Genomic DNA, 19,524 nt, shown 5'->3' on the forward strand with positions numbered 1-19,524 from the left:
ACAATTCGCCACAAAATGTTAAACAAGAACTTACCTGAACTTAACTGTTTTATCGTGTTTGTGTGAGATCAGTGCTACGACTCCTTGTTCCAGGGCTTTCAACCGGTCGTCATAAACAAATGTACTTTGCTCACTTGTCGTTGGAAGGAAATGTTATTTCAGGCAAGTCAAGGGTGCACTAGCAGGAGTCAGAGAGTTTAATTCATGCTTAACCTTCGCTCCCTTGTTCACAGCCTGTCGCATCTAATCGTATCCATGCAGGCCAGGCCGCTACAGCGACTCTCTGTCCCTCCGCTGCAAATGAATGCACACACAGTCGGCTCCGCCGGAGCATCACGCTCCTCTTGTGAAACGTTGTTGATCTTGTTGATTTAATAACATATTTTTATTTTATGACCTGAACTTTGTGTGAGGGTTGAGATTTTACACTGGTTTATGTTCAATCATTGAGGGACAAATTCATTATTCCTGAAGAATCTTTCGAGTTTTTTTTTTTTTTCCTGCAGGTGTCAGGATATACATTGAAGTGTGTTCCAGGAATGGATGGTGAAGTGCAAACTACACTCACCCTCAGCGATATTAAAAGTTGTGCCATCTTAGTCTTCAATCTTTGACGTAAAACAATCTCTTTCCATGGTGATGCTGGACTAATTTTTCGTGTAACGCTTCCATCCTAAAAGTCACCGGTGTCACCCCTTTACTCATTTCAACTTCCTGGTCTGCTGCATCCGACAGGGAGTTTCCACTGAGGTATAAAATATGATGATGTGTTTTCCTTTAGGCTAGGCTTTAAGGTGTAGGCTGTTGACTGCTTTTGTTAGACTTAAGACTGCTAACTACCCGTGTAAATCAAGTGTCTCTTCTTGTTGCATGTTATGTGCCGACTGCCAGAGGAGCTTGTAGGAGAGAGCTGCCAGTTTTAGTTTTTTTGACATTTTTCTTGTCCAGCATTGAAGACAGCTGTGGGTTTGTTATTTATTTATTTATTTTTATTTTTCTCCTAGTGTAGCTTATTTGAATATTTCTTTTTCCCTTTAGGCTCGGCTCTCCTTGACGTTTTGCTGGCAGTAATGCATTAAAATGGCTTTCGTAATCATTTTTGACAGTTTCGCATTCTTTCGAGCCTCTAAAGCAAGTCGGGAGGTTCGGTGCTCCACTTAGCTTAAATTTACCTCAGACACCTGTGCTACGACTGCACAAGGCGACAGGCATTTACTGTAGGACGCAGGGCCATCATCACTACCGTGTGGCCACATAGCTGCAGGGACACAACAGTTTTATTCCCCTCCAGAGACAGTGTGGCAGAGCGTCCTTACAGACAGTCAGCATGTTTCTCATCGTGGGTTTCTAACAGAAATGTCTGGAATACTTGAGCGACCGGTGATGTGTTGGCGCTGGGGTCTAACACAAACGATTAATATTTGAATTGAATGAAATGAATTTGGCCAGGGAGGACTTCTCTGTAACTTCTTAACGTTTTCAATAACAGTTTGGTAAAAGAATCAAAAAGGAAAACCTTGGCATGTAGTTGGAGTTTATCTCAGAATTGGCACAAAGTCTGTGGAACTCCACATGGCAAGTGTTTCGGTCCTCTGTTTTTATATCTCTGATAAAGTATCCTCCTGTAGTAGACATGGATAGGTACATCATGTTAGTCACAAGAATCCAGTACTTCGGCTAACATCATGACAATAGTTCCTCCATCTAACCCTGCCAAGCAGAATGTGTAGTACTCTAAAGGGGAAGGACATTAACTCATCTCCTCAAAGCTGGCAGAGCTGTCAGCGCCATCAGACTGTCTAATGTTACATGTCAGGGCTGGTAGACAACGCAGCCTCTATATGTGTCTATATGTCTATATGTGCTATGAGCTACGTAAGAATGTTTTCCATCTCAGGATTTCTGTTTTATTTATTTTTTTGGTTGATATCTTTTCACATTTTCCCATTTTTTGAGAAATGTTCCCTCCATCTGTGACTTATGCAAGAAGGTTGTATTTTAGTCATGAACAATGATGTTCTCGGACCAGAGCAACACTGATGTATGCTGTTATGCGAGGGACTGACAAACGAAAGGACTTCTCGTAGCCTCCAGTGACCTTGATTTCTGAATATGATGGACAACAAATGACAGCATTAAGTGAAAACTGCCCAGTTTGAATTTTGAAAATTTCCTCTGACGCTGTTTACGTTTTCTTGTGTTTCCTGTTTTTATTTTCTAAAGTTCTTTCTTGGCTTTTCTTGTCTCGCTTCACTTGATTGTCGGGTGTATGTTGTGTGCTCCTCACTCATTAGTTTCACTTGTGTCTTGTCAGCCACTCTGCCCACGTGTGCCATTTGCTCGCTGTCTCTCTGTAAAGTCACTTGTTTTATATGTTTCTCTTTGTTCCTGTTCAGTTCCTGGTGTGGTTTTTTGATTACACCTATTTTTGAGTCTGTGTTTTTAGATTTCGCCTAGTTTTTATTCTGTCCATTTTGTTTCCTGCTACTGCCTCCCTTTGTGTCCCAGAGCACGGCAAAAATACTCTGTGGAGTGTTAATACCTGAATATTAACTCTGGCTGTATCCCAACAACACCTGCATATGCAGCCTGTTTAAATCAGCTTATTATTATGTTTAGTTTACCTTTTGTTGTCATGCTGATTTGTGTATTTATGAACTATTTACATGCTACTGATACCACAGAAGTATTCTGGAGTAGAGTATGTTATCTGAGAGTTCTTCCTAAAATATCAAATGTTGTCTTTTTCCACGTTAGGGCTGATGCACACATCAGGCCTGTTTTAATCTCACATGAATCATGGGAGTGGGAATCATCACTGTCTAATGACTAATAACTTTTTGTAACGTTTCTCTTCAGAATGAATGACACTTTTACACCTCTTCTTCACCGACCGTGACTCTTATATGTGACAGTGCAACTGTTTTGAAGTCGGTTCAGCAGCAAAAGGTCTTTGGGAAAACGTTGCCTCGTGCTGATTCGAACCATCTCTCACCTAAAATATATTTGCCTCTGATTACTGTTGCTTTTGAACATCTTAATGACCGGTGTCTGTTGTTTGGTGCACACACAAAAACATAGAAGAAGTGAGGCAAATGTGGACTAAAAGACATTTTATTCCAACAGAGGTAAGAACAGAGATGAATTCAAAGTGCTCTCTCGTTTCCATGGAGATCGTCGCTCTTCTCAACCCATGATCTGGTAAAGCAAGGACAAATGACTCATTATGTGATTATCTTCAAGAATGGACCAGCAAAGTGCTGCAGAGGTACAGTGCGGGCATTTATAAGTACTGATTATAAAACTCTTCAATTACTACATGTATTTATACAAACACAAGGCGTTAAACTATAAATTAGACATTTTAAAACAGTCGGCAAGGAGTTTTTGGTGAAATACTGACGCTGTTCATCCAGCTGATGTAAGCAGAGACACGGGTGAAGACGGTGGGCTTCTTGTAGGTGTTGCAGCCAGAGGACGACACGAAGCTGGTCACGCCGTGGACAACCCACTTGCCGTTGACGCTGCAGTTCAGGGGGCCGCCGGAGTCACCCTGCGGTCAGAAAAAAAACACATCTCAAACAAATTAAAGACTCTCAAAACTGATGGATTTATTTCTGCACTTTTAAGCAGAGTAAGAAGCAAATTCTCCAGCGCACTTAACTCATCCCCCGCTCCCTTCTCATATCCGCTTCTAATCTCAGTCAGCCAGGAGCAACTCCGCGCAGAGCACGAGCTTGCAATATTTTGACACTCTGTGCAGCTTAAGCACAAGCTTGGATCACTTTAACTGACTTATGGCCCCGCTGACGCAGCAAGTAATCCCTTGTGTTGTCCTCCAAAATATCTTCCTTGACGGGAAGGGACCGGCCCACAACTCGGAGGGAGGCGTTCAAGTCCACTCTGTCACCGTGGAGTGGGACTGAATACTGACAAGTTCTTTCTAGTGTTCTCCCCACGTAGTCTGCTTTTACACAACCACCATTTGAAGGATTGACATGTTTGGGAGACAACTTCTGAAACTGGGTTCAGAGAGAGTTGAGAAACTTCCCTGCTTTAACAGGTGACACTCAAGGGACAATTATACTATAACCATTTCACCCTGCAGTACCTCCGCGGACCCCATAGGGGTCTCGGACCCCCTGTTGAAGACCTACGCTTTAATAAATTGATCTTCTGCATCTTCACACAAGGTGGCTATTAAACCCAATATGTCAAAGGAGCTACTGGCAGCACCATTTTCCCCCTTGCTAATCGTTTATAACTGATTCATAAATAAATGAATGCCATTCCTAGTTACAGCTCATAAATCCTTAATAAAGAGCAGCGCGTGATAAAGTGGAGCCGTGGAATAATTCATCATACTGTCAGCTCACCTGACATCCAGAATCTTTGCCACCACCAGCACAGACCATGGAGTCCTTCACGGTGCTGCCCCACCATCCGTAGCTGGTGCAGGTCTTGTAGTCGACAACAGGCAGGTAGGCCTGCTTCAGCTGGGCGGACAGCTGACCTCCAGCTGAGGACGGCAGGAAAATACAGACAGACTGAAATGGCGGCATCACACATTTCTGCTTCTACGGTACTTTTGATGCTGTTCACAGATTGATTTTCTTATGCATGCAAATAGCGAGCTGAATAATTTATCGTTATGCCAGACTCACTCTTGGTGCGACCCCATCCGGTGATGTAGCAGGGGTTGTCGTGGGGCAGAACCTGACCAGAAGGAGGCAGAGCGCCAAGCTGGACGTAGCTGTTGAGAGTTGCATCGCTGGAGAGACGCAGGAGGGCGATGTCCCAGCTGAAGGGTCAGACAAACATGACCTCATGTCAGTATTGTTTCTCTTTAAAACGTCATTGGTTTTCTTTAAGAGAGGCAGGTCGTCTGTATTAAGGTGCAAACTCTGGAGCTAATAATTGCTTTAGTTTCCTACATCGCCGTGAATCGGTGAAGCTGGAACAATGTCGAGCAGTTTCATTTTAAATTTCAGCTGATTGTGTAATTGTCTCTTTCAGGTTTTCACATTTTTCAGCTCAGATTTTTTTTTTTTTGAAATTTAAAAATAGTTAATATTTCTTACAGTTCTAATTCATTTTAAAACATTGAAATAACCATTTTCTAAAGCCAAAATTCATGATTTTGGACAAACTGCACAAAATTCCACTTTTACTGGTATCTGAATGCACTATGTTGTTATAATATGTGGTGTCCATCGTACATCAGCAGTTCTTGTATATAAAAGTTAAACTACAACAACTAACCCTCCAGCAACGTTGTTGGAGTTCCACTTGGGGTGGAGGTAGACGCGGCTCACGCTCATGTACTGCTCTTTGCCCTCGTGGCTGTTGATGTTGTGGTCTCCGAGAACAACGCGCCAAGTCCTGGAACTGTGTCCGGGCAAAAAAAAACAACACGTTATCCTTCCACTTACATTTATCCTGTCAGGCAGTTTGAACTCTCCTGTAACCCAAACATGTTATTTCCAACTCTTTACTTGGACATTAAGTTTTACAGAAACGATGATTGCACTGAAGCAGAAGACTTGAGTCTAAGACGTCTCAGCTGGCCAGAAAATGTACGAAAATAAAAAGAGGTGCATGTTCGTATTTAAGCTCAGGATGAGTGGAGCTCCCACCGGTCCACACAGTGAGCGGCGGTCATGACCCATCCTCTCCTGATCAGGGTTCCTCCACAGGTGTGGTAGAAGCTGCTGCCAGACTTGTACTGAAGTGAGATCTGAGGATATGGAAACAGAGAGCATTAGGAGACTGAACTATTCACACTTAACCAAAACACATCATTACACGTTCCAGGAGATGCTTAAATCTTTACAAGTTCCATTTTTAAAAACATCTGATTGACTTTGTAGCCAAACGTTTGGGGGCTTTTCTTGCAAACAGGGTCTGAATACTTGAACCAAAGCTGTAGTAGAGTTAAACGAAGCACACAGTACCTGCCAGGGCCAGGAGTTGGCTCTGGCCACTTCACCTCCCACAACTCTCTCCTCAGCGATGTCATCCTCCAGGTACCTGGGCTGGGGCTCCAGCTCAGCCAGCACTGATCAGAGCAGAGACAGCGGAAGAATAACAGTCAGAACGATGCCTTAAATTAGGTGCGTGAGGGTTTGTGTGAGCAAGATCTTACCCAGGGCTGCGAGAGAGGTCAACAAAAGAAACCTGAGCATGTTTGCTGTCTCCTGAAAGTTTCTGCACTGGATACTTCGGCCCACAGCTCTTTTTATACCATGCTCAGGGCCACTTCTGCTGAGTATACTGTATAGGCGTATACTATGTGTGTGTATATGTGTGTGACAATACCAGCCTATGTCCAGCTGTGTCTATCTTACAGTTATCTCTACAGTGGGACACAGGGTGATTCATTCACAGAATAGCTGACTCAGATGCTTCTTTCCATCCCACCATTAGTAACCACTGTCTGGCTTGTCAAGCAGCTTATCCCCCGTATATCACTAAGCGACGAGTGTTCAGTATAATGTGTGCTATATATTTTGTTTCCTTATTTTGCATCGTCCTGGCAATTCTCACTTACATGGCAACAGTTTTACATAATATTCTGCTCTCATCATGTCTTTGTTGACGCCTTTGGGAACAGCAGATCAGAGATTGAAATGTTTTGAGGTGAAAAAAAAGAAGAAAAAAGAGAAGAAGGGTGATTGACGTACATTTTCTTTCAAGTGCGTGCCTGCCGTTAAAACCCATCTTCAGATGCACTTTACTCTACGCAGTCAGCATGTATGATTTTGTTCCCTTTCTGATAGTCTAGAAAGCAAGTTATTAGGTTGGTCTGATTGTATATGCCAGGGGTCCTCAATGTGTCTCAGGCCAAGTACCTCGAAACTGATCGGAGCAGTATATAATACTGTATAATTGTGCTTTATATTAAACAGGGCCTAGTGCCATATATAGATGTACCTGTTTATCATCCATTCAATACTACACTATTCATATAATACACAGGATCATATATTCATAAGCCATTCATTTTTGGAGTTTTTTTCGTCGGCCCATTTTTGCACATAGCAATGTCCATACACTCAGCATAATAATATAGTGGCCTCAGTAGACGGCTGTAGATTGGAGCGTTTTAGGCAGGAATGTCTTCCAAAAAACGACTGCACAGGGATTCATGGGTGAAGAAAATGTCATTATTTTCCCCCATTTATTAATGGATTTGTTTGTTTTTTCAAATAATATTGCAGCGTGCGTCCTTGTGTCTGGGACCTCAGCCAGCTGGAGAGAGAGTAGACCATTGGTCAGCCGCGGGGGGAACTGACAGGGCCAGCATGTAACATACGACCTCGTGGTTGACTCATCAGCGATAAGGCCAGTGCTCCCCCCCCCCCCCTCTGCAGAAGTATAGGGAGGAGAGATCTCCTGTGAGTCCATTAATCTATTCACTGCAATATGTTGGATTCACATTAATGTGTATTTAAAGACATTTAAATATGAAAAATGCAAAAGCAAATATGAAAAATAGTTGAATCTAACGACAGTACCTGTTGAATAACAGCAACAAACAGCAGCTGAGCTCCAGATATGCAGAGGTCAGAGGCAAACACGCACCAAGGAGGAACCTTGATAATAATAATAATAATAATTAATGATGTGCAAAGTCTGCTCATTCGTGTTGCGGGTGACAAGTTGTTGATTAATGTTGTCTATGATCACTGTCTAAATGTTTCCGGTAACAACCCCGCGGCCGTAGAACATGCTTCCACTTTGAGCCTTTGATTAGCATTCATAACGGGACGCAGAGGGGATGATATTATAACATGATTTAAACGTGTTCAGAGTAGTTAGTGTGCAGCAAAAATAGCCACGCAGAGCTAAGCGAGTTGGCATTGGGGGATAAATTACATTTGAGCTTTTTGATTGTACATGCACATACTATATTTCCATTTCTAGGGATAGTTTTAGGCCAAGAAATACCGAGATATGTTTTAATAGCTGCGTGCAAATATCACCAGTGCACGCACCAACAATGGCTGTTATCTGACTTTCCTTATTCCACATATTGATTTACGCCGCGGAGCTTCTGAGCACCACCAGCTCATATATTCTGAACTGTTACTCTTTCCAAAAGAAACCCTGCCAGGTTGAAGGTCACATGTGTGCCATAAATCTTTAATATCCCTGTGTTATGTTTGGTTACTTTAATGAGACTCGCAAGAGGAATAAAAAGAGAATTTATGAGGTAAGATTACATTTATTTTTGTGCATGAGAAACAAAGATCACCTAAGGTGTTTCCACTACAGACAGCAGACTTCAGTTTTACAGCTCGAAAGCGATTGGTTCAGGAGTGGGGACGGCGCGTCAACTCTTCAAGTGTGTGTAAGCTGCTGTTTGGAGCAAGGCGAGGCAGACAAGTGTTTTTCCAGTTAAAAACTTCAAATGTCCATTTAATATGTAGGGCATGTTCTTCATTTCTACTTAACACCCACTACACCGCTAATGAAAGTACAGCTGGGAGCGTGTAACCGATACGCAAGTATATCCACAAAGACAGTGGTTAATGTAACCTCCCCACAGGCCCTGCTTTAAACTGATTTACAAATGAAACTCCACTATTTCAAGGTCGATTTTAACGATCAAAAAAAAAAAAAAAATCAACGTCCACGTCAATGAACAGAGTCGGCATAAAGAAATGGGGGTGTCGGGAGACATAATAAAGAGCCTGACATGCAAAGTCTGGGAATATCTACATTCATCCTGACTGCCAAGTGCTATCTCCGCTTTAACCTTCTGCAGCAACATGTGCGTGGTTTCCCACTATAGGCAGACACTTATCATGCAGCTAATGTAGCCTCTATTAGTGCCCTCTGCGTTCAGTGCAGCCTTTTCCCTCCGTAATAGCGCAGAAGAAAGAGTTTCGTGAGCGCCGGGCCGGAGCAATTAGGGCTGACCAGTTTATGAATTTCTAACCTTTAACAAAAAAAGGACAACGGAAGCACAAAAGGCTACAAGATGAATATTCACATTTACTCCGAGATGCTGGCTGTCGAAACACTGTGCATTATTTAACGCAAACAAACAAAAGAGTCCCCTCGTTTGCCCACTGCGCCCCCTCATTCTGCTTGTTTGTGTGCTCCCATCCCGATTCTGCCACTCACCGGGTGACTCACACGATTTGAATTGGAAAGAAATGGTGAATGGGGAGTGTTAAGAGGGCCTGATAATGAGACGCAGGCATTTATCAGAATGCGGCTGTGTCATTCACCATTGTTCATCAGTCACATTAATCGTGTGAAATGTCATTTCCAGAGAAATATTAGGACAGGAGAGACTTCAACACTACTTTAAAAACATGACACCAGGCATCGAAAAGAGATTTGAAATGCTCATATTTATTCTGAAGAGGTTTGTTTGTGGAGGTTTTGGCCGCAGCCGCACATCAGGAGGGATTCTGATGCAACATAATTGTCCGTTTCAAGAGTTGCTGTCCATGACCTGGAAGAAAAAAATATATTTGTTTATTCATTATAGCATTATTTCTCTCTTCTGACTTGGTTTGCAGTACACGTCCATTACTGACCGAATTCAGCCATGTGATGTGGGCAGAAACGCGAGTGAAGACAGTGGGCTTCTTGGGTGCATTGCATCCCATACCAGACACAAAGCTGGCTACGCCGTGGACGTACCAATAGCCGTTCTTTAGGCAGCTGAGAGGGCCTCCCAAATCCCCCTGGGATGAAAGAAAAGAACTTTCTGATCAGTGTTTAAACACAGAAAGGTGTGAAAGCTGTTTGAGAAGCAGATTTGGGATCATATAGTAACCGGAGTGTGAGACTCTCCTCTTCTTTTGTTGCAATAATAACAGGCGAACATAAATCCTACATATCCTACATATGCATCATTTTTCTGTCTGTTGTATGCTTGAGAACTTTTTTGCTGGAAATTTAATAGTTAAAATGTTTAAGTAATTTTTGACACTTTTGCCAGTTGCATTAATACGTGTAATATCAAGATATTCATTCAGAAATTGATTTTCTGTCCTCTGGAGGGCCGCGGCGGGTGGGGGCTGGAGCCTATCCCAGCTGTCAGTGGGCGAGAGGAGGGGTACACCCCTGGACAGTCAATCTCAGAGCTAACACAGAGAGACAGGCAACCATTCACACTCAACACCTACGGCCAACATGGAGCCACCAATGAACCTGACATCATGTCTTTGGACGGTGGGAGGAAACCAGAGGATCTGGACAGAGACCACGCAGACACAGGTAGAACATGAAAACTGATGGATTCAAACCCAGGACCCTCTTGCAGTGAGGCGTCAGTGCTAACCATCAAACCTATTTGACATTTGTATTGGAGTCATAATCCAACAATCAAGAAACTTGAAAGTTCTACTATCACTCAGTCCGAGTGTCTTTTTTTTTAAGGAATGTCTCAAATGATTTTAGGATAACAATCACCTCACAGTTAAGTTTGTTTCTTGTTTCTTTCCGCATTTTTTTGCGTAAATACCGGAGTAAAAGCCAAATTAGTTATAATTAATTATAGAAATAATATTTTAAAGTAATATCAGTAATATCTGTTTGACCTCAGCTGACAAGATATTTTATAAAACATTTTTAAATGATATTTAAAAAATAATAAGCGACTTGTATGTCTTTATGTCAGTCTTATAGTGCTTCAACATTGCTATTGCTACTGTGCCTTGTCTGAAGTTTATCTTATGAAGTTTGGTCTTTAGAAAACAAAAAATAACAAAAATAATAATAATGAATTTAAGTTCTTTGTATGCAGGTTATTTAATTATAGAAAGGCCTCAGGTTATTTAATTGTAGAAATAACTAAAATAAAACCACAAAACGGTGCCTGTCACTAATAAGAGTCTCATTAGGGCGTGTGTTTGTTTTGTTTGGGGAGCGTGACTTTTGGGAGTGACTGCCGCGCGTGGATGTCACTCACGTTACATGCGGACTGATCTCCTCCTCCAGCACAGATCATAGTGTTCTTGACAGTGCTGCCCCACCAGCCGGAGCTGGTGCAGGTCTGGTGGTCCACAACGCGGAGCAAGGCTTTGCTCATCCTGGTGCTCATGCCGCCGCCAGCTGAGGGCACAAAGAAGAGAGGCAGACGTGTGCGATGAGACTGAGAGGGCCGCATGTGTTAGCCACTGCATAGTGTAAAGTTGGAATAAACAGAATGACGACTCACTGGAGGTGGCGCCATATCCAGTGATGTAGCAGCCGTAGTTGTGAGGCAGGATCTCGCCAGAGGAAGGCAAGTTGACCAGCTTCACATATGGAGTGATGGAGGCCGCAGAGGACAATCTCAGCAGGGCGATGTCATTACTAAATACCAGAAAGGTGGAATTTGCTGCAATTAAATCACCCAAGACATCCTGGCCAAAAATATGGCCGGTTCACTGAAAATGTTCGCCACTGAAATTAGACAGAGGTGGACGGGTAGACCGACCCAGATGAGATGCTGCCGGGGTTCCACTCAGGATGAACGTAAACGCCACTAACACTCCTGGACTGCTCTGTGCCGTGGCTACTGTACAGCACGAGATCACCGAGGACCACGAGCAATGAGCTGTAACTGTATCAGCTGTGATTAGTTGTTTCCATGGTGACACGTAAAGACGGATGTAAGTCGCAGAGACAAACAGAAGAAGAAGAAAAAAAAACGTGTGTCGGTGCAGCCAGTGTGGATGGCAGTGGAACAGATCAGAATGGGTTCACAGCGCTCCGTGTTACCTGTACAAGCAGTGAGCGGCTGTCAGAACCCATCCTGTCCTGATGAGCGCTCCACCACAGAAATGACGGTAGGTCCCGTCATAGTTGTCCTGGAGAGAGACCTGGAGCAGGAGCAGATATTTTCATCTGAAAATCCAAATGTAACACTGTCTTCAAACCATACTGTGCAGATTGTCACATTCATGCTATAATTTTGAAATCAACAGTTTACAACTTAAATTTATCCGCTTAGAAGTTTTTAGTTTTTCAACTCATTGTATGCTTTTCCTAAAGGTAAAACACTGTTTCTTAACAACCTGATGGTCAGGAAAGGTAGCTTTAATAGTCATTGGGCAAGAGTCCATCACAGGGCTAACACAGAGACAGACAACCATTCGTACTCACCCCTATGGTCAGTTTAGAATCACTAATCAACATGTCTTTGGAGGTGAGAGGAAACTGGAGTGTCTGACATGCAAACTCCACCCAGAAAGGCCTGAGATGAACTTGAACCTGGCACTTCTTGCTTGGAAGCATGCTTCCATGTCACTTCTTTCCCCAAAGGAGCAAGCATAGTGTGTGTGAAGTGTGTTTGAAGATAATGTTCAGTCTATTAACCTAATGAGGGAGAAATTCCTTTAAACCAAATTAGTTGATTTTTTTTACGACTTTCAGGACAAAAAAAGACGGCTAGAAAAAAGATGTTTGGCCAAAAAGGGCCAAATCAGAAAAAATAAAAATAAAAAAAAAAATAAATCATGACGTCAGACGCACAAAAACAAAACCTAAAGAAACTTAACTCACACACACTTGAATAAGAATAGTAGGTTAATCAGGCAAAATGTAATTTCAATTTGATGTAATCCACAAAAGTACACGGCCATGACTGAAGCAAAAAACTGAGTGAGACTCATACAAAACATTCCATTACTTCAACTCCTACACAAATACACTTTTTAGAGTGTGCTAGGCTAGCACGTTTAAAGGCTGCTCGCTGAGTGGGACCATGCTTCTCATTTCATCCTGGTCAGAAGAGCAGTTTTCAAAAACACAGCATTTGTGTGTCATTTGGATTTACATGTTTAAACTGATATAGATGGAGAGTCGTGTAACCGTTTTAAAATGCACATCTCATCCTTAGGTTTAGTCTTCTACCTGCACAGCAAGGTCAAGTGTCATGCACTCGTAATACGTCTCACTCATGACTCCCTCTGGCTTTACCTGCCATGGCCATATGCCGTGAATGGCCACTAGTTCGCCTTCCACCACTCTTCCTCCTGTGTTGATCTCTGCGTAGTCGGGCTGAAGCTCCGCCTCAGCCAGCGCTGAGGCACAGAAAGGGAAATTTATTTAAACCTGATTACCTCTTGCATTAACTGTGTCTGCGCTCTGAGTTCCTAGTTGCATTGACGATGCAGCGTTGACGTGTCCTACCTGTGGCCGTGAGAGTGGAGAGCAGCAGACACACGACTTGCATGACTTGCGGTGTCTCAGCATTTCTAAAAGCACACCTCATTCTTTTAAACCCCCGAGCTGACCTTGATTCATTGTGAGCTCTTGGCTGAGCTCGGCAGCGGTTGGACGCGCACCTGTCGCCTTTCACAGACTTTATCGCGGCTCACAGTTTGTGACAACGTGTTACCAACCCGCCAAAATAGGAAGGGTTTCTTAGAATCTCCACCTATGCCGCCACTTCACCCAGTAAATTTGTGAATGTCCTTTATAAATGCAGGTCAGGTAGTTTGATGCCTTCACAAACTAAATCTGAAGATATAACCTTTAGTGGCCCTAATGACTAAAACTGTCTGTTGCGTAAACTTTCAGATAAAGAAAAAAAAGAGTCATCACACAACATTGAATCATGTTTATTTGTGAAGCATGAGACCAGTAGATGAAACCATGGTCTTCGTGCGGTGCAGCATGGACGACTCTTACACAATGATCTGGAAAACAGAGGAAATGATTAAGCATGACATGCGACTAAAATAATACTTGCTATAAAAGATTTTCCACGTCAAAATACTTCATACGAACCGAGTTGATCCAGTCGATGTAGGCAGAGACGCGGGTGAAAACTGTGGGCTTCTGGGGATAGTTGCATCCCAGAGAAGACACGAAGCTGGCAATGCCATGCACGTAGTACTTTCCATTAACTGCGCAGTTCAGAGGGCCACCAGAGTCACCCTGATAGAAAAGAGATTAAAGGGAACACTGGTAAGGTCAAATTAGGAGATTTTCACTGTATTGCTTTCTCTTATTAGGACAAAAAATCCAATAACCTAAAAAGTAGAGGTCATACTTACATTGCATCCAGACTCAGCTCCACCTCCAGCACAGACCATGGTGGTCTTCACAGTGCTGCCCCACCAGCCGTAGCCGCTGCAGGTCTTGTAGTCCACCAGAGGAAGGTAGGCCTGCTTGAGCTGGGCGGACAGGCTGCCACCAGCTGATCAAAGTGAAACGCACGTCAGGTTACACTGAGCATTACAGAAAAGACTATTTAACCACGCCATAGAGGGATCGTGCAGGCGACTCACTGGAGGTGCGTCCCCATCCGGTGATGTAGCAGAGGTTGTTGTGGGGCAGGACCTGGCCAGAGGGGGGCAGAGAGGCCAGCTGGACGTACGTGTTCAGAGTGACATCAGAAGAGAGTCTCAGCAGGGCGATGTCATATCTAAGGTAGAGAAGGAGCAAAAGTACTTTGATGAAGAAACGTTTTTACCTTTAGCTTAGAGCAACGCTGCCTTCAGGTCACGTTAAGCACGACACCAAATCAGCAGATCTACTCGGATCGTATTTTCCAAACAAGCAAAGTGTAAAACTAGTTGGAAATCCCTGCTTGTAAAACTGTCTTTTAGGCTCCACAAAATAGAGTTTAAATAGAATGAATATGAAAAAAACAAAACAATACTCACCCAGCGGCCACGTTGTTAGAGTTCCACTGAGAGTGGATGTAAACATTGGTGACCTCCCTGATCTGCTCTCTGCCACTGTTGCTGTTGAGGTCATGTTCACCAATAACGACACGCCACGTCCTCGCGCTGCAATGTTGAGAAAAGAAGACACAACACAGGTGACGATCAATAATTAGCTTAGCCTTCAAATCAGCCTGGCTTCATGAATTCTTATTACAGTAAACCAAAGCAAATATGAAAGAGCACAAATTAAACCAATGGCTTTTGATAAGGTTTGTCCTTTTTTTTTCTTTTTTTTAAATCAAGGAAATGAATCCCCCTGGTATGTGACCGTTATAAATGAGGCCGTGAAAAGTTTCCTCACACTGCTGACATTTAGAGCCTCCGAAATAAATCATACCTCAGTGTTACGATAACAGTGGGCTCTGGATATTTGAGTCAAAGTAATCAAAGGGAAAAAAAATCAACAACAAAAAAAGAAGCACTAATGTACAAATATAATATATATATAATATACAAATATGACTAAAACTCACACAGCTGAAGAATCTTGTGTAGTTAATCATTATGTTACCTGTCCACACAGTGAGCAGCGGTCATAACCCAACCGGTACGGATCAGGGATCCTCCGCATGTGTGGTAGTAGGCGCTGCCAGATTTGTACTGAAGGGAGATCTAAAGGGGAAGCAGAGGCAAAAACATTTAAACTTGACGGCACTGGCACATGTTTTTCTCCCTCTCGCTCGAAATAACAGTTGCATTTAAGGATAAATCTGAACGGTTAGAGTACCTGCCAGGGCCAGGAGTTGGGACTGGCAACTTCACCTCCGACAACCCTCTCATAGCTCTCCTCCAGGTACTTGGGCTGGGCATCCAGCTCAGCCAGCGCTGGTTAAAAACATGAGAAACAGGGGCTTGACTTATATACGGATTCCCAAAAAGAGTCAAAGAGAAATAAATGATAAATAGTTACAGCACAGTCTGCCGTTTCCTTACCCAAGGCGGCGAGGCTCGTCAACACCAGGAACCTGAGCATGTCTGCACTGTGTCACAAACGTTTCTGCACAGAGCGGGCTCCACTCGCTTTCTTTTATACCTGAATTTGACCTCCAAGTGAAGTGGAAAAGTGTGGCCTTCCTTTGCCGTGCGTCTAAAGCCAGGTATGCACCTGTGGTCTGTCTCACACAGTGTTATCACAGTCGCTTAAAAACACACTTCTTGCCAGTTGAGTAAGGTTCAAAATGAAGAAAGCGCCACACCGGCTGACTTTTTTATCAGTGGATGGCATGAGTCACAGCGACTCAAGGGATTTAGAAGATTATTTAGACAGTCATTCTTGCTGATGGAGTTTCGCGGGCTGCATCTAATTGGGGCCCTGGGATGAAAGAAAGAACCTTCTGATCAGTGTATAAACACAGAAAAGTGTGAAAGCTGTTTGAGAAGTTGATTTGGGATCATATAGTAACCGGAGTGTGAGACTTTCCTCTTCTTTTGTTGCAATAATAACAGACGAACAGAAATCCTACATATGCTTCAAAACTATCATTTTTCTGTCTGTTGTATGCTTGAGAACTTTTTTGCTGGAAATTTAATAGTTTAAGTAATTTGTAACACTTTTGCCAGTTGCATTAATATGTGTAATATCAAGATATTCATTCAGAAATTGATTTTCTGTCCTCTGGAGGGCCGCGGCAGGTGGGGGCTGGAGCCTATCCCAGCTGTCAGTGGGCGAGAGGAGGGGTACACCCCTGGACAGTCAATCTCAGAGCTAACACAGAGAGACAGGCAACCATTCACACTCAACACCTACGGCCAGCATAGAGCCACCAATGAACCTGACATCATGTCTTTGGACGGTGGGAGGAAACCAGAGGATCTGGACAGAGACCACGCAGACACAGGTAGAACATGAAAACTGATGGATTCAAACCCAGGACCCTCTTGCAGTGAGGCGTCAGTGCTAACCATCAAACCTATTTGACATTTGTATTGGAGTCATAATCCAACAATCAAGAAACTTGAAAGTTCTACTATCACTCAGTCCGAGTGTCTTTTTCCATTAACAACTGAAGTACTTGAATTCTTAAAAACTTTTTTTTTTCAAGTAATGTCTGAAATGATTTTAGGATAACAAGCAACTCACAGTTAAATCTGTCTTTTTTTTGCAGAAATATGGGGGTAAAAGCCAAATAAGTTATTATTAATTATAGAAATAATATTTTAAAGTAATATCAGTAATGCCTGTTTGACCTCAGCTGACAAGATATTTTACAAAACATTTTTAAATAATATTTAAAAAATAATAAGCGACTTGTGCATCTTTATGTGCTTCAACATTGCTAATGCTACTGTGCCTTTTTAGTTTATTCTAAAAGAGTGAAAAGTAAAAAAAAAAAAACTTGAAGTTTATCTTATGAAGTTTGGTCTTTAGAAAACAAAAAATAACTCCACACTGTGAGCATGAATTTGATAACAAAAAAAGCGTGAAGCTTTCTTTAATGAATTTAAGTTCTTTGTATGCAGGTTATTTAATTGTAGAAAGGCCTCAGGTTATTTAATTGTAGAAATGACTAAATAACTAAAATAAAACCACAAAACGGTGACTGTCACTGATAAGAGTCTCATTAGGGCGTGTGCTTGTTTTGTTTGGGGAGCGTGACTTTTGGGAGTGACTGCCGCACGTGGATGTCACTCACGTTACATGCGGACTGATCTCCTCCTCCAGCACAGATCATAGTGTTCTTGACGGTGCTGCCCCACCAGCCGGAGCTGGTGCAGGTCTGGTGGTCCACAACGCGGAGCAAGGCTTTGCTCATCCTGGTGCTCATGCCGCCGCCAGCTGAGGGCCCAAAGAAGAGAGGCAAACAGTGTGCGATGAGACTGAGAGGGCCGCACGCGTTAGCCACTGCATAGTGTAAAGTTGAAATAAAGAGAATGACGACTCACTGGAGGTGGCGCCATATCCAGTGATGTAGCAGCCGTAGTTGTGAGGCAGGATCTCGCCAGAGGAAGGCAAGTTGACCAGCTTCACATATGGAGTGATGGAGACCGCAGAGGACAATCTCAGCAGGGCGATGTCATTACTAAATACCAGAAAGGTGGAATTTGCTGCAATTAAATCACCCAAGACATCCTGGCCAAAAATATGACTGGTTCACTGAAAATGTTCACCACTGAAATTAGACAGAGGTGGACGTGTAGACCGACCCAGATGAGATGCTGCAGGGGTTCCACTCAGGATGAACGGAAACGCCACTGACACTCCTGGACTGCTCTGTGCCGTGGCTACTGTACAGCACGAGATCACCGAGGATTGATTTGAGATAATAATTTTGAAATCAACAGTTTACAACTTAAATTTATCCGCTTAGAAGTTTTTAGTTTTTCAACTCATTGTATGCTTTTCCTAAAAGTAAAACACTGTTTCTTAACAACCTGATGGTCAGGAAAGGTAGCTTTTATAGTCATCGGGCAAGAGTCCATCACAGGACTACTCGTACTCGTACTCACCCCTATGGTCAGTTTAGAATCACTAATCAACATGTCTTTGGAGGTGAGAGGAAACTGGAGTGTCTGACATGCAAACTCCACCCAGAAAGGCCTGAGATGAACTTGAACCTGGCACTTCTCGCTTGGAAGCATGCTTCCATGTCACTTCTTTCCCCAAAGGAGCAAGCATAGTGTGTGTGAAGTGTGTTTGAAGATAATGTTCAGTCTATTAACCTAATGAGGGAGAAATTCCTTTAAACCAAATAAGTTGATTTTTTTTACGACTTTCAGGACAAAAAAAGACGGCTAGAAAAAAGATGTTTGGCCAAAAAGGGCCAAATCAGAAAAAATAAAAATAAAAAAAAAATAAATCATGACGTCAGACGCACAAAAACAAAACCTAAAGAAACTTAACTCACACACACTTGAATAAGAATAGTAGGTTAATCAGGCAAAATGTAATTTCAATTTGATGTAATCCACAAAAGTACACGGCCATGACTGAAGCAAAAAACTGAGTGAGACTCATACAAAACATTCCATTACTTCAACTCCTACACAAATACACTTTTTAGAGTGTGCTAGGCTAGCACGTTTAAAGGCTGCTCGCTGAGTGGGACCATGCTTCTCATTTCATCCTGGTCAGAAGAGCAAATAGGCAAATAGAATTGACACAGCATTTATGTGTTATTTGGATTTACATGTTTAAACTGATATAGATGGAGAGTTGTGTAGCCGTTTTAAAATGCACGTCTCATCCTTAGGTTTAGTCTTCTACCTGCACAGCAAGGTCAAGTGTCATGCACTCGTAATACGTCTCACTCATGACTCCCTCTGGCTTTACCTGCCACGGCCATATGCCGTGAATGGCCACTAGTTCGCCTTCCACAACTCTTCCTCCTGTGTTGATCTCTGCGTAGCCGGGCTGAAGCTCCGCCTCAGCCAGCGCTGAGGCACAGAAAGTGAAATTTATTTAAACCTGATTACCTCTTACTTTAATTTGTATCTGCGCTCTGAGTTCCTAGTTGCATTGACGATGCAGCGTTGACGTGTCCTACCTGTGGCCGTGAGAGTGGCGAGCAGCAGACACACGACTTGCATGACTTGCGGTGTCTCAGCATTTCTAAAAGCACACCTCATTCTTTTAAACCCCCGAGCTGACCTTGATTCATTGTGAGCTCTCGGCTGAGCTCGGCAGCAGTTGGACGCGCACCTGTCGCCTTTCACAGACTTTATCGCGGCTCACAGTTTGTGACAACGTGTTACCAACCCGCCAAAATAGGAAGGGTTTCTTAGAATCTCCACCTATGACCACACTTCACCCAGTAAATTTGTGAATGTCCTTAATAAATGCCGCTTAGGTAGTTTGATGCCTTCACAAACTAAATCTGAAGATATAACCTTTAGTGGCCCT

The 19,524-nt window shown here is 43.0% G+C and overlaps 3 protein-coding genes across 4 annotated transcripts; all 3 read right to left on the reverse strand.

Moving 5' to 3' along the window:
* Positions 1-3,098: 3,098 nt before the first annotated feature.
* Positions 3,099-6,312, reverse strand: LOC125006426 (elastase-1-like). The gene is made up of 8 exons (XM_047582434.1): positions 6,146-6,312; positions 5,955-6,058; positions 5,637-5,737; positions 5,263-5,388; positions 4,665-4,801; positions 4,377-4,519; positions 3,404-3,553; positions 3,099-3,198 (listed from the first exon to the last, which is right to left on the reverse strand). The coding sequence occupies exons 1-8, from the start codon at positions 6,183-6,185 to the stop codon at positions 3,187-3,189; spliced, it is 813 nt and encodes a 270-aa protein (XP_047438390.1). The 5' UTR covers positions 6,186-6,312; the 3' UTR covers positions 3,099-3,186.
* A 3,034-nt stretch (positions 6,313-9,346) lies between these two features.
* On the reverse strand, positions 9,347-19,333 carry LOC125006425 (elastase-1-like). Of its 2 annotated transcripts, none has more exons than XM_047582432.1 (8): positions 19,169-19,333; positions 18,955-19,058; positions 11,728-11,828; positions 11,444-11,569; positions 11,183-11,319; positions 10,934-11,076; positions 9,555-9,704; positions 9,347-9,469 (listed from the first exon to the last, which is right to left on the reverse strand). In XM_047582432.1, exons 1-8 carry the CDS (start codon positions 19,248-19,250, stop codon positions 9,449-9,451), a joined length of 864 nt encoding a protein of 287 aa, XP_047438388.1. In that variant the 5' UTR covers positions 19,251-19,333; the 3' UTR covers positions 9,347-9,448. The 2 variants fall into 2 exon arrangements, with proteins under 2 accessions (XP_047438388.1, XP_047438389.1); XM_047582433.1 differs by lacking the exons at positions 18,955-19,058; positions 19,169-19,333 and adding exons at positions 12,928-13,031; positions 13,141-13,277.
* LOC125006427 (elastase-1-like) lies at positions 13,556-15,788 on the reverse strand. Its single transcript, XM_047582436.1, has 8 exons — positions 15,618-15,788; positions 15,412-15,509; positions 15,196-15,296; positions 14,622-14,747; positions 14,244-14,380; positions 14,010-14,152; positions 13,741-13,890; positions 13,556-13,649 (listed from the first exon to the last, which is right to left on the reverse strand). The coding sequence occupies exons 1-8, from the start codon at positions 15,655-15,657 to the stop codon at positions 13,638-13,640; spliced, it is 807 nt and encodes a 268-aa protein (XP_047438392.1). The 5' UTR covers positions 15,658-15,788; the 3' UTR covers positions 13,556-13,637.
* Positions 19,334-19,524: the final 191 nt, after the last annotated feature.

The sequence above is a fragment of the Mugil cephalus genome, chromosome 4 (genome assembly GCF_022458985.1).
Source record: "Mugil cephalus isolate CIBA_MC_2020 chromosome 4, CIBA_Mcephalus_1.1, whole genome shotgun sequence".
Classification (NCBI taxonomy): domain Eukaryota; kingdom Metazoa; phylum Chordata; class Actinopteri; order Mugiliformes; family Mugilidae; genus Mugil; species Mugil cephalus.